This window comes from Musca autumnalis, unplaced genomic scaffold (assembly GCF_047663935.1).
Source record: "Musca autumnalis isolate F117 unplaced genomic scaffold, ASM4766393v1 scaffold_5, whole genome shotgun sequence".
Classification (NCBI taxonomy): domain Eukaryota; kingdom Metazoa; phylum Arthropoda; class Insecta; order Diptera; family Muscidae; genus Musca; species Musca autumnalis.
The window spans coordinates 83,145,184-83,159,329 of NW_027412088.1; the positions used below are offsets into that span (position 1 = coordinate 83,145,184).

A 14,146-nucleotide genomic window follows, 5' to 3' on the forward strand; every position below is an offset into this window, starting at 1 on the left:
CGGCGTGTCGGCGGCGACAAACTTGTAAAGAAATTTTTCATGGCTGAAATACTCAGGAAGTGTTAAGCGACATTAATCTAAGAGAATTTGCCACCGCCGAAAATGTTGAATCCCAGCTGTAGGCATGGATTTTTAAGTAAAATTTATTCAAGCATAATCCGACCCATAGGCGTGGATTTTTAAGTACAATTTATTCAAGCAAAATCCGAGCCATAGGCGTGGATTTTTAAGTAAAATCGCTTCAAGCTGAATCCGAGCCATAGGCCTGGATTTTTGAGTAAAATTTATTCAAGCAGAAGCAGGGCCATAGAAGCGGATTTTTAAGTAAAATTTATTCAAGCAGAAGCAGGGCCATAGAAGCGGATTTTTAAGTAAAATTTATTCAATCAGAAGCAGGGCCATAGACGAGGATTTTTAAGTAAAATTAATTCATGCAGAAGCAGGGCCATAGGCGTGGATTTTTAAGTAAAATTTATTCAAGCAGATGCAGGGCTTTAGTCGCGGATTTTTAAGTAAAATTTATTTAAGCAGAAGCAGGGCCATAAGCGCAGATTTTTAAGTAAAATTGATTCAAGCAGAATCCGAGCCATATGCTTGGATTTTTAAGTAATATTTATTTAAGCAGAATCCGAGCCACAGACGAGGATTTTTAAGTAAAATTTTTTCAAGCCGAATCCGAGCCATAGGCATAGATTTCTAAGTAAAATTTATTCAAGCAGAAGCAGGGCCATAGGCGCGGATTTTTAAGTAAAATTTATTTAAGCAGAAGCAGGGCCATAGGCGCGGGTTTTTAAATAAATTTATTCATGCAGAAGCAGGGACATAGGCGTGGATTTTTAAGTACAAATTATTCAAGCAGAATCCGAGCCAGAGCGTGGATTTTTAAGTAAAATTTATTTAAGCAGAATCCGAGCTACAGACGTGGATTTTTAAGTAAAATTTATTCAAGCAGAATCCGACCATAGGCGTGGATTTTTATGTAAAAGTTGTTCAACAGAAGCAGGGCCATAGGCGTGGATTTTTAAGTAAAATTTATTCAAGCAGAAGCAGGGCCATAGAAGCGGATTTTTAAGTAAAATTTATTTAAGCAGAAGCAGGGCCATAAGCGCAGATTTTTAAGTAAAATTTATTCAAGCAGAATCCGAGCCATATGCTTGGATTTTTAAGTAATATTTATTTAAGCAGAATCCGAGCCACAGACGTGGATTTTTAAGTAAAATTTTTTCAAGCCGAATCCGAGCCATAGGCATAGATTTCTAAGTAAAATTTATTCAAGCAGAAGCAGGGACAAAGGCGTGGATTTTTTAGTAAAATTTATTCAAGCAGAAGCAGGGCCATAGGCGCGGATTTTTAAGTAAAATTTATTTAAGCAGAAGCAGGGCCATAGGCGCGGGTTTTTAAATAAATTTATTCATGCAGAAGCAGGGACATAGGCGTGGATTTTTAAGTACAAATTATTCAAGCAGAATCCGAGCCAGAGCGTGGATTTTTAAGTAAAATTTATTTAAGCAGAATCCGAGCTACAGACGTGGATTTTTAAGTAAAATTTATTCAAGCAGAATCCGGCCATAGGCGTGGATTTTTATGTAAAAGTTGTTCAACAGAAGCAGGGCCATAGGCGTGGATTTTTAAGTAAAATTTATTCAAGCAGAAGCAGGGCCATAGAAGCGGATTTTTAAGTAAAATTTATTTAAGCAGAAGCAGGGCCATAAGCGCAGATTTTTAAGTAAAATTGATTCAAGCAGAATCCGAGCCATATGCTTGGATTTTTAAGTAATATTTATTTAAGCAGAATCCGAGCCACAGACGTGGATTTTTAAGTAAAATTTATTCAAGCCGAATCCGAGCCATATGCATAGATTTCTAAGTAAAATTTATTCAAGCAGAAGCAGGGACAAAGGCGTGGATTTTTTAGTAAAATTTATTCAAGCAGAAGCAGGGCCATAGGCGCGGATTTTTAAGTAAAATTTATTTAAGCAGAAGCAGGGCCATAGGCGCGGGTTTTTAAATAAATTTATTCATGCAGAAGCAGGGACATAGGCGTAGATTTTTAAGTACAAATTATTCAAGCAGAATCCGTGCCAGAGCGTGGATTTTTAAGTACAATTTATTTAAGCAGAATCCGAGCCATATGCATAGATTTCTAAGTAAAATTTATTCAAGCAGAAGCAGGGACAAAGGCGTGGATTTTTTAGTAAAATTTATTCAAGCAGAAGCAGGGCCATAGGCGCGGATTTTTAAGTAAAATTTATTTAAGCAGAAGCAGGGCCATAGGCGCGGGTTTTTAAATAAATTTATTCATGCAGAAGCAGGGCCATAGGCGTGGATTTTTAAGTAAAATTTATTCAAGAAGAATCCGAGCCATAGACGTGGATTTTTAAGTAAAATTTATTCAAGCAGAAGCAGGGCCATAGGCGTGGATTTTTAAGTAAAATTTATTCAAGAAGAATCCGAGCCATAGACGTGGATTTTTAAGTAAAATTTATTCAAGCAGAAGCAGGGCCATAGGCGTGGATTTTTAAGTAAAATTTATTCAAGAAGAATCCGAGCCATAGACGTGGATTTTTAAGTAAAATTTATTCAAGCAGAAGCAGGGCCATAGGCGTGGATTTTTAAGTAAAATTTATTCAAGAAGAATCCGAGCCATAGACGTGGATTTTTAAGTAAAATTTATTCAAGCAGAAGCAGGGCCATAGGCGTGGATTTTTAAGTAAAATTTATTCAAGAAGAATCCGAGCCATAGACGTGGATTTTTAAGTAAAATTTATTCAAGTAAAATTTATTCAAGCAGAAGCAGGGCCATAGGCGTGGATTTTTAAGTAAAATTTATTCAAGAAGAATCCGAGCCATAGACGTGGATTTTTAAGTAAAATTTATTCAAGTAAAATTTATTCAAGCAGAAGCAGGGCCATAGGCGTGGATTTTTAAGTAAAATTTATTCAAGAAGAATCCGAGCCATAGACGTGGATTTTTAAGTAAAATTTATTCAAGCAGAATCCGAGCCATATGCTTTGATTTTTAAGTAAAATTTATTTAAGCAGAATCCGAGACACAGACGTGGATTTTTAAGTAAAATTTATTCAAGCAGAAGCAGGGACATAGGCGTGGATTTTTTAGTAAAATTTATTCAAGCAGAAGCAGGGCCATAGGCGCGGATTTTTAAGTAAAATTTATTTAAGCAGAAGCAGGGCCATAGGCGTGGATTTTTAAGTAAAAATTATTCAAGCAGAATCCGAGCCAGAGCGTGGATTTTCAAGTAAAATTTATTTAAGCAGAATCCGAGCTACAGACGTGGATTTTTAAGTAAAATTTATTCAAGTAGAATCCGACCATAGGCGTGGATTTTTATGTAAAAGTTGTTCAAGCAGAAGCAGGGCCATAGGCGTGGATTTTTAAGTAAAATTTATTCAAGCAGAATCCAAGCCATAGGCGTGGATTTTTAAGCAAAATTTATTGAAGCAAACCCAGGAACATATGCGTGGACTTTTAAGTAAAATTTATTCAAACAGAAAAAGGGCCATTGGCGTTGATTTTTAAAAAAAAAATTATTCAAGCAGAATCCGAGCCATAGGCGTAGATTTTTAAGTAAAATGTATTCAAGCAAAAGCAGGGACATAGACGTGGATTTTTAAGTAAAATTTATTCAGTCAGAAGCAGGGCCAAGACGTGGATTTTTAAGTAAAATTTATTCAGTCAGAAGCAGGGCCAAGACGTGGATTTTTAAGTAAAATTTATTCAGTCAGAAGCAGGGCCAAGACGTGGATTTTTAAGTAAAATTTATTCAGTCAGAAGCAGGGCCAAGACGTGGATTTTTAAGTAAAATTTATTCAAGCAGAAGAAGGGCAGGCTGTAGGCGTGGATTTTTAAGTAAAATTTATTCAAGCAGAAGAAGGGCAGGCTGTAGGCGTGGATTTTTAAGTAAAATGTATCCAAGCAGAAGCAGGGCATAGGCGGAATGACAAATACATATATACCATCTTATAATGGAGGGAGGGTATACAAATTGTGAACTGGCCACGGTGCTTTTGAAGCAACTTTAAATGGAAGGTGCTTACACCTGGGAGGTTTTTGCGGATTCTGAAACGACAATGTTCATAGATGAGAAAAGTAAAAAAAACAAAAAAAAAAAAATGGCGGAGCGCTTTTTAAATAAATCGCGAATAAAGTTGACATTTTTAGGGTTTTTTTTAGGTTTTCACGATTTTGCTTGGAAACCGCAAGTCCTATCGAAGTGGGACTAAAGAATATGTTGTATCTATGACAATTCTCTACAATTCTCTGCAATAGAAATTTGATAAATTTGAAAACTAATCCCATTTTTTTCCTCATCTCTTTTCAGCATTTAAAACAATATGAACATGTGGCCGTACCTTATATGTATGTTAGGGAAATACCCAACAAACCGCCACCACCTTATGTACCCCCAGCGCATGGTAGTCCCATGACCACCATATTTCCCTCGGAAGAGCGTATTAGGGACATAACATTTAGAAGAACACATGAACTCTATTGTGAACTCTTAAAGACTGGTAAGCGGTTACTTTTTTGCATCAACCCAATAACGTAAGAGAGAAATCTAATGAAACCAACATTTCTTTTCTCCACAGAATATTGCAATGAAAAAGGTGAAAAATTACCTTCTGTCATAGAGGAACAAATCACCAATATCTATGAACGTATTATCTTAGATATTTGCCGTGAATATTTGGAGGAGCATAGTGAAATATTACGCGAAGGCGATCCAACAAATTTCCACAGTCAATTGGCCTTCTTTAATCCACCAAATCGTTTGCGTTGCATACAAGATGCCATATACAAAGAAGTACGTCACTGCTTGGCCATGGATAAGACACCACCGAAACGCACGCAAATCTATTCTGTGTATGGTCAACGTGCCAAACAGGATCACATTGGAAAGATAATCATACAGGAAATGTATGATGAAGATGATCGTTGGTGTAATTTTCATCGTGAAGAATCGGAAGTTTTAATATTGATTGTTGAAGAAATGATTAATAAACAGATTCGAGATATTGCCAAAGAGGTAATGTTGGAAGAAGGTATACCCCTAGATGAGGATGTTGATGCTGATGGAGATGGTGTGGAAATTGAAGAAATTGAAAATACAAGCGAAATACAAGAGAATTTGGAGAATACTCGTGAAGAGGAGCAACGAGTAAATCAAACAACAACAACGATTACAAGTTCAAATGAAGAAAATACAAAAGACTTGAATCAAACCGAACACATAAAAAATACAAAGTCAAATGGTAGTATTGAATCACCTTCATCATCATCGCCGCCAAATCAACAAAATCTTGGCAATGGAGTTTTAAATGAGAACATTAATTCTACCTTTAATGTCACATCATCGGCATAGAACCCTTTTTTTGCTATTCTATGCCCTGCATCTTTTGTGTATATAGAGAGGTGGGGCGATTAGTATGTAGGGAAAAAAACTTAATGCACCCTTTGCGTTTCTGATTATTGGGATTGTACTGAGCAAAAAATCCACTAGGCCACTATTACGTCTACGATGAAAATCGAACCTCCAGTTTTTTCTTTTCTTTTGGAAAATTTGCAAATTTTCTTTGTATCCATATTTCGTAAACTATTTGATATTTTGACTTATTTTTAAAAGTAAAGATGTAAATATTGCTACGGGCTACCATTTTGTTTGAACATAGGTACTATATATAGAAAAAACTTCGTTTTCGTGGTCAAAAAGCAGAAATTTCACCATTTTTGTTAAACCATTAATCCATTGAGATGTTCGATCCAATACTAAGGCAAGAATTTTAGGAAAGACAATACTCAGAACTCTATAGTACATCGCAAAAGTATTGGAACGCTCCTTAAGGCAGTTTTGGCCTTGTGAAAGTGCAAATTTTTCGTGAAAATATTGATAAATTACCAAGGCCAAAACTGCCTGAAATAGCGTTCCAACGCTCTTGCGATGTACTAAATTGCTTAGCTATTGTTTTGGCTACAATTTTGTCTTAGTATTTGATGAAAATATTGGCCAAAATATTCAAAAAATTGTAAATTTCTACATTTTCGACTTTTTGTCCATGAAAAAGAAGTTTTTTCCCCAGTAATATGGTGAGAGAATTGTAGCCCGAGACAATAGCTACAACTTTATTCTCGAAAAGAAATCCAAATTTCAAATAGTTTTAGCTTTGGGAAAGTGCAAATTTTTTATGAAAATGTTGATAAATTACCCAAATTGGCACTTTCACAAGGCCAAAACTGCCTGATGAAGCTTTCCAATGCTTTTGTGATGCACTAAAGAGTTCTTAGCTATTGTCTTGACTTCAATCTTAGTCTTAGTATTGGATCCAAAATCTCAATGTTTTGGCTGTTATAGGCCAAAATATCCAAAAAAAAAACGTGCTATAGGCCAAAATATTCAAAAACGGCGATTTTTCTACATTTTCGACCTTTTGTCAATGAAAACGAAGTTTTTCTAATTAATATGTTCAGAGAAAATGTAGCCCGAGACAATAGCTACAACTTTGTATTTGAAAATAAGTCAAAATTTTAAATAAGTTTGATCAAAAAAATGTTTCTTTTTCCAAAAAAAACTGCATGTCAAAATTTGGAGGCTCGATTTTAACCGTAGTAGGCTATTTGATCAGTACAATCCCAAGAATCAGAAACGAGAGGCGCCCCTTAAGATGTTCAAATCGCTCCACCCTAGTATATAGTATGTATTGAAGTAAATTTTAAAATATCCCTTATTTTTTCTAGCAACACTTCTTTTATGAAATACTTAATTTTTTATGTTTGAATTAGGGTCTAAATGGCTGGAAGTTATTTAAAGCATGAGATAAATTTTTTGAATTTGTTGCAACGTTTTAAATTGTTATTTTCAACAAAAAGGAAGCTGAAATCAAATACGAAACAAAAAATCCATTACCAGTTTTCAAAAAAGGTAATTTGATGTGGCAGTTTCTGTACATTTGTTATCTCATCAACTCCGGGAAATCATTCCGTTTAGACCCTGAAACTACTCTCCAATTCAATTACAGCTGAACCGCAATAAAACCTCAAAATTTCATAATAAATATTTAATTCGCATTTTAATCCCTTTACGTCTCGATAATTCGTAAAAAAGAATTACGGATTATTGTCACACTTCTTTTTTTACTTTTTTTGTCTTTAAAATTTATATGCCATTTTAAATAAACAGATTACTATTAGAATTACTATAATATTTAATGTATAAAAAATCTATACTATATATTCTAAAAAATTAACATTTAATTTTAATGTGTACTTAAATTACCTGTTATTTCTAGGAATAATTTTAAAACTCTCCTTTAAAGTTTGTATGTACTTATACGTATACGAATCCAATCACAAACACAAAAAGAGACAAACAAAAACCCCACATTTTTATAATATAGACTAGAATAGATGTATCTTTAGCTACTAGACACCCTGTACCTTCCCTCTTACCTGTTTCGCCACAGTCCATTGTGTCTGTCCATCCATTGTTTCGTACAAAATCCTTATGTAAGTCCTTTTTTCCCCAATTTTCCTTTAATTTTAAAATGTTATAAAATAAGTTTTAGTAGCCATTCAATATATGTAAGTTCTTCTTCTAGTTTTTTTAGTATTCGTATAATAAATACATTTTCTGTCTGTTATATCAAATAAGATTGTCATTGTATCCAAAATAACAACAAAAACAAATCTTAATTTCTCTGATTTATATTTACAAAAAGAAAGAAACAAGAAATGAAATATAAACAAAATATTTGTTGTTTTATTAATAAATTAATAGCTATCATAGTCCATTTGTACAGGCCTAGTACAGTGATTCAAATGGTCTGTTCCAAAACTGCAACAATCTACTAATTTTTACTATTTTTTCCGATAACATAAAGGAAAAATGTTGTCGTAGTAAAAAATAGTAGCTTCTTGCAGGTTCTGGAACAGAGCAAGAATTTCAGAATTTACAGCTTAAAACCCAAGTTTTTTTGCCAACACTGATTTCTAAAATATGTATGGCATTCAATAACACTGTGCAACAAGGTTTATTAACGTGTTCGGCACATGGAGAGCAACATAACCAATAACTTATGCAGGACACTAAAGACGTCACAGTAATCATTAGTTGTTATTGAGAACCGTACCTAAAATCTTTTGACCTACATTTTTTGTAAAATATTCGGTTGTTTAAAAATCTCATCTTGTGCTACCATTATTACTACGGTTCAAGAAAGAAAGGAAGAAAAGGACATAGTAGGCATTGAGTTAGATGAATGAAATGTTCTACAAAAATATTCGGGATTCGATTTGACTGAATAAATGACATTTCAAAAAAAATCGATAAAATTATCACGCCATAACTCATAAACTTGACATATTTATTTCCTTTTGAGTTTTTAATTTACTCACCAGACCAATTGTGTTACAGTGTTATAAACGTACTAATACTAAGGTAGCACAAGATTAAATTAACCCACTTAGTGCCGAGAATTTTTTTACGTGAAAACTTAAAATGTTATATGAAAATGATATTTTTGAAGCTTTTTAAGCATTTTAAAAATGCCGAAAACTTGGAAGGGTAATATCTGTGTATGACAAACACTTGGTTTTTGACGAAGAAAATACTCTTACTATATTCCTAACAAATCCCTAACTTTATGGGGGTTATCATGAATGAAATTTCCCCGAGAGTTTGTCCATATTTACATTAGGCAATTTTTCCTTGCGGCAATTGTCAGTTTGAAGGAGAGATAAGTGAGGCATGTGGTAACCCTTTACCTCTCAACACCCTCTCTCACCGACAAACTGACAATTGCCGCAAGGAAAATTGCATAATATAAATATGGACTTTTGTTTTTCCATCATTGCAACTTAAGGGAGAAAGTGAAAAAATTCACGGGGAATTCATGATAACCCCATATATGAATGGAACATTTATGATTAAATTTTTAACGGATAATTAGGAGGGTTGGCGTTTTTTATTTGGGATGACGACTTCTATTTTGATTTTCAAAATAGTCAGGCTTAATCACATAGTCGTTGTTTTAATTTTGACAAAAAAAATTGACACTTTGGTATAAAAAGTTTCTTGTTGAAAACAATAAACAAGGGAACTGATGAAGATCTGTGGCGACATCCGAAACTATAGTCTTCCCTGCCTTACCCCTTGGTAAATAAACATAGCCAATTTTTTCCCACTAATAAATTAAAGTTGTTTTAATAAAATATTAAAACTACGACTATGGGATTTAGCCTGACTATTTTGAAAAACAAAATTTTTAAAGGATATTTAAATTTTTCATCAAAAGTCGAAAATTACGAAAAAGTCAATTTTTATGAATTGTTTGCATTTTAGGCCAATTGCGTGGTAATCTATGGGCCGCCGAATAAAGCTTTGTAAGCGTGGAATGATAGATAACAGACAATATTATAACAAAATGCAAAAAAACACACAAATATAAGTGAGAATACCCGAGCTAGGATGCACTCCGTTTTGCTTCCACGGCACACAGCTAGGATGCACACCGCTTGCGACCCAGATCACAGCCTTTGATGTAGTGTTTTCGATTGAATTTAAATGCAGTCTAAAGATGCTATAGAATGCAAGCCATTGCAAATATCCCAAAATAAATAAAATACATTGCTTATTGGCGTAAAACAAGAATATTAAAAACTCTCCATTAAATATGATCGTAACTGTGTTTACTTCCTCTGCTCTGCTTTATATGACACCGAAATTGATATTGCTTCATCATCCAAATGGTTTTTCATTTTTCCTCCTACTCCAGTTCAGATTTGCAAAAAAAAAAACTCCAACTCCACTTCAAAAATAATTTGAATTACAGCAATGTTCGTAACTTTAGTTTGTATATTGTTACGAATGTAACTGATAGGTTTAAGTTAGTTTAGTTTAATTTCCGTTAATTTAAAAATTTGAATTGTAACGTAAAGTCTTTATTACGCAGTTACTTTATTTAAGCAACAACAACTACCATGTAGAACTCTCTTCATTATTCTAGATGTGACTTTACCTTTTATTAAAGTGCTTTTATTTGTCTTGCCATAATCATGTAATTATCGTTTAGTCTCTACTTCTTGCATTTCGTGTATTTGTTTGTTGTTGTTGTAATTACGTCATTACTGTGCTGGTCTACTTGTATGTATGTGAGTATGGTTGTTCGCTTAGTGCGAATGTGCGTCTGTGTGTTCGCTGCACAGATTCGAGAAGTTGCCAGATTACTGGATAATTCTAGACCAAGGAGATTTTGGATATAAATAGCGGTAGGAACGGCAACATGAGTTGAGTTGTGTTTTAAGCGTTGAACTGAACAGATCGGTTAAAGAATAGCTGCGTGCTAACTAGAGAATTGCTGTGTGCTTAGTAATTAAAGTCGGTTCTGAATAAGTGTAATAAAGTAAATAAAGCATTGTAGAAGCGTAATCTAAAACGAACCCTGTTTTATTTGGTACAAATCGTACTGGGGAATAAAACAACGTCTACACGGAGATTAGTTAAACCTAATTCCGTAACAATTGGTGTCAGCAGTGAGATTACGATCATCCTACAATGAAGTTTAAGGATCTACGAGTGGAAGACTTGAAGAAGGAGCTAAGTAAGTTGGAGTTGTGTTCTACTGGCAACAAGGCCGAACTACAAAAACGCTTGTTGGAAGAGTTCGAGCGCCGTGGAATGAACATCGATGAATATGAGTTCGACGGTAAGGAGGAAGTCGAGTTATCGGCAAAGGGCGAATCCTGCGTTGAGGAAGTTTCATCGGTAGCTGCCAGTGGAGACGATTTGAAATCAATGCTGGCTATGATGATTCTGGAAATTAAGAAAATAGAAGGTAGCTCCATGGAAATGAATAAGAAAAATGAAGAAACTTCCAGACTTATGGCGGAAATGAAATCTGACAACTGTAAGATGTTAGAAGAGATGTCTAGAAAGAATGAAGAAACTTCCAGACTTATGATGGAAATGAAAGCAGAAAATTGTAGAATGATGGAAGAAAATTCCAGTAAAATGTTGGAAGAGATATCCAGAAAGAGCGAAGAAAATTCCAGAAAATTAGAGGAAAAGTTAGAAGAGAACTCTAGAAAAATCGCTAAGGGCATGGAAGAGAAATTAGAGGTAAATTCTAGAACAATTAACGAGAAACTCGAAAACATCACGATGGTGATTGAAAAGAGAGTAGAAAACATGGAGGTACAAATTAAAGAGTTGGATAAAAAGATTTTGTCTGTTGACGAGAAATTTCTGGCTCAAGATGAGAAGATTCTGGGCATAGAAAAGAAAATGTCGGAACTGGAAATTAAAGGCGGTCCAGTGAGAGCTATCCATAACACGATAAAAATCAAGCCTCCAGTGTTCGACGGCTCTACCTCTTTAAATGTGTTCAAATTACAGTTCGAGACATTGGCTGCTAGAGATTCTTGGAACGACAACGACAAGGCGGTATCACTCCTTATGGCATTGAAGGGTGATGCTGCTGACGTATTACAGAGTATTCCCGCCGCTTCTAGAAACAGTTATGGGGATATAATGGCTGCTCTCGAACGTAAGTACGGTAGTGAACACAAGCAAGAGATCTACCGAATGGAACTGAGGGGAAGAGTCCAGAAGCCAAATGAGACCTTGCAAGACTTTGCGGCTGAAGTAGAGCGGTTGGCGCAGTTGGCATATCCTGGAGAGACACATCCATTGATGGACCGCATAAAGATTGAGACATTTGCTAGTGGTATTCGTGATCCAGAGATAAAATTTGCGACGTATGCGGTACCGATGGGAACATTTGCAGAAACCGTGTCATTTGCCCTGGCCCAAGAAACCGCGAAGATGCTGGTGAAACCTAAAGCTTACAACGTCCGGAGGCTGGAAGTTGAGGACAACAATTCCCAGACCGTTGTCGACCTGCTGAAAGATGCACTAATGCATGTGAAACGAGGGGCTCCTAGAACGAAAAAGACTTGTTATAACTGTCGGAAAACTGGACACATGGCCCGAGAATGCAGATTGCGGCAAGCAAGACCCAGATCCCCCTCACCGCCTTCAAAAAGCGACGAACAACCGGTGGCCAAGAATCTGGAAAGAGAGGCATTAGGTGAATCAAATAAAGTGAATTCCGTCAATCACGAGGCGCCTCTGGCAGAGGATGAAAATGATGGTCCCACAATTTCTATAGCCATAGTCCAGCAGAAGAACCACAACATAACGGTGAAAGGCTTCGTCAATGGTGTATTGCGTACCTTGACATTGGACACCGGTGCAACAAAGTCCATTATTAGACCGGATTTGGTAAAAGGGAAGGTATTGCCGTTAAATGGAGTCAAATTGCGGACGGCCACAGGCGAGACTACAACGGTGCATGGAAAGGCCTACCAAAGGCTGAGCATGGGTAGAAAATCTGTAAATTTCGATTTTGTAGTGGCCGATATTATGGACGAAGTTTTACTTGGTGTAGACTTCATGATTGCCTTCGATATAAACCTGGACATAAAGCACCGTGTGATGACTTGGTCCAATGTGGAAATACCGATTAATGTGGGCTACAAAGAGAAGAAAAACATGTGTCGCCCTAGCGCAGAATCTGACGAAATCGCTGTAGATGTCCGTACGCTGAAGATGGTAGCCGCCGAAAAATGGCCAGTACGAAAGCGGAAAAATCTCGCAACGAGGAGGAAAAAGCGAAGATGTACGTCGAGGAAACGTCCATCGAAAAGCGGCGTACAACAAGGAAGGACAAGGCCGATGAAGACCAGGTGGCACTTAGGAAGGTGACCACAAAGAAAGAAGGTATAACTTCAAGATTCCTGGAGAGAAAGCAACGTCCAGAAGAGCAGAAGTCCAAAGCTGACGCAGTAGAGGGTACATCTAAATCGGTTGCCACCACTACGGAACGAGAACTGCGTCTAGTCAAGAGGAACAGGCTTAAGCGGGAGGCAATGTTACCAATGCCCATACCACAGAGAGGGAACTGTGCCTATTCGGGACGAACAGTCTTAAGCGGGAGGCAATGTTACGAATGTAACTGATAGGTTTAAGTTAGTTTAGTTTAATTTCCGTTAATTTAAAAATTTGAATTGTAACGTAAAGTCTTTATTACGCAGTTACTTTATTTAAGCAACAACAACTACCATGTAGAACTCTCTTCATTATTCTAGATGTGACTTTACCTTTTATTAAAGTGCTTTTATTTGTCTTGCCATAATCATGTAATTATCGTTTAGTTTCTACTTCTTGTATTTCGTGTATTTGTTTGTTGTTGTTGTAATTACGTCATTACTGTGCTGGTCTACTTGTATGCAGTGTTCGAAAATAAACACTATGGTATTGTACCGTACCGTTCTGTACCGTACCAAGGTGGATAGGTACACTACAATAGTGTACCGCTCCGGAACACAAACACTAAAAAATATTTTAGTGATACTGTTCCGGAACACAACGATAATCGTAGTGTACCGCATGCCGGAGCACTAAAAATCGTAGTGCTCCGACTGCGGAGGACTAAAAATCGTAGTGTTCCGACTGCGGAGCACTAAAGATTTTAGTGTTCCGGCTGCCGGAGCACTAAAAATCGTAGTGCTCCGCAGTCGGAACACTAAAAATTTTAGTGTTCCGACTGCCGGATCACTAAAAATCATAGTGCACCACGTGTTGGAACACTAAAAAATAATAAATGTATTATTTTTTCTTAGGAAAATTAAATATTTGGTTAAATTTGATCAAATAAAAATTAAGACAAACTTTTACATCCATGTATGTTTAAATTAGTTAAACACATTGCGAAATTTGGTCAAAATGATGAAAAACAATATTTAGTTTTTTGTGGAATGAAGCACAAAGATCGTCGTGCCGGAGCACTAAAAATCGTTTTGTACCACGTGTTGAAACTATAAGGTAATTAACCATACATGAATTTATTATGATTTCGGAGGAAATTAAATATTTATATATATTTTTTTAATAAATAAAAATTAAAAGAAAATGTGAAAAACATCTGATTTGGTTTTTGGACAATGGAGCACTAAAAATCGTAGTGTTCCGACTGTCGGAGCACTAAAAATCGTAGCGTACGACGAGCCGAAACACTAATAATAATGTTAAGATAATCGTCTGTTTATTATGTGTTTATTAAAAATTTTATGTTTT

The 14,146-nt window shown here is 35.8% G+C and overlaps 1 protein-coding gene across 1 annotated transcript in view; it reads left to right on the forward strand.

Moving 5' to 3' along the window:
• The window catches only part of LOC141387655 (uncharacterized), a 113,845-nt gene extending 106,085 nt beyond the window's left edge, over window positions 1-7,760 (forward strand). The window contains exons 5-6 of the mRNA XM_073957633.1: window positions 4,340-4,529; window positions 4,608-7,760. Coding sequence (XP_073813734.1) covers window positions 4,340-4,529; window positions 4,608-5,380 — 963 coding nt within the window. The 3' untranslated portion in view covers window positions 5,381-7,760. The remainder of the gene's footprint in view (window positions 1-4,339; window positions 4,530-4,607) is intronic.
• Window positions 7,761-14,146: the final 6,386 nt, after the last annotated feature.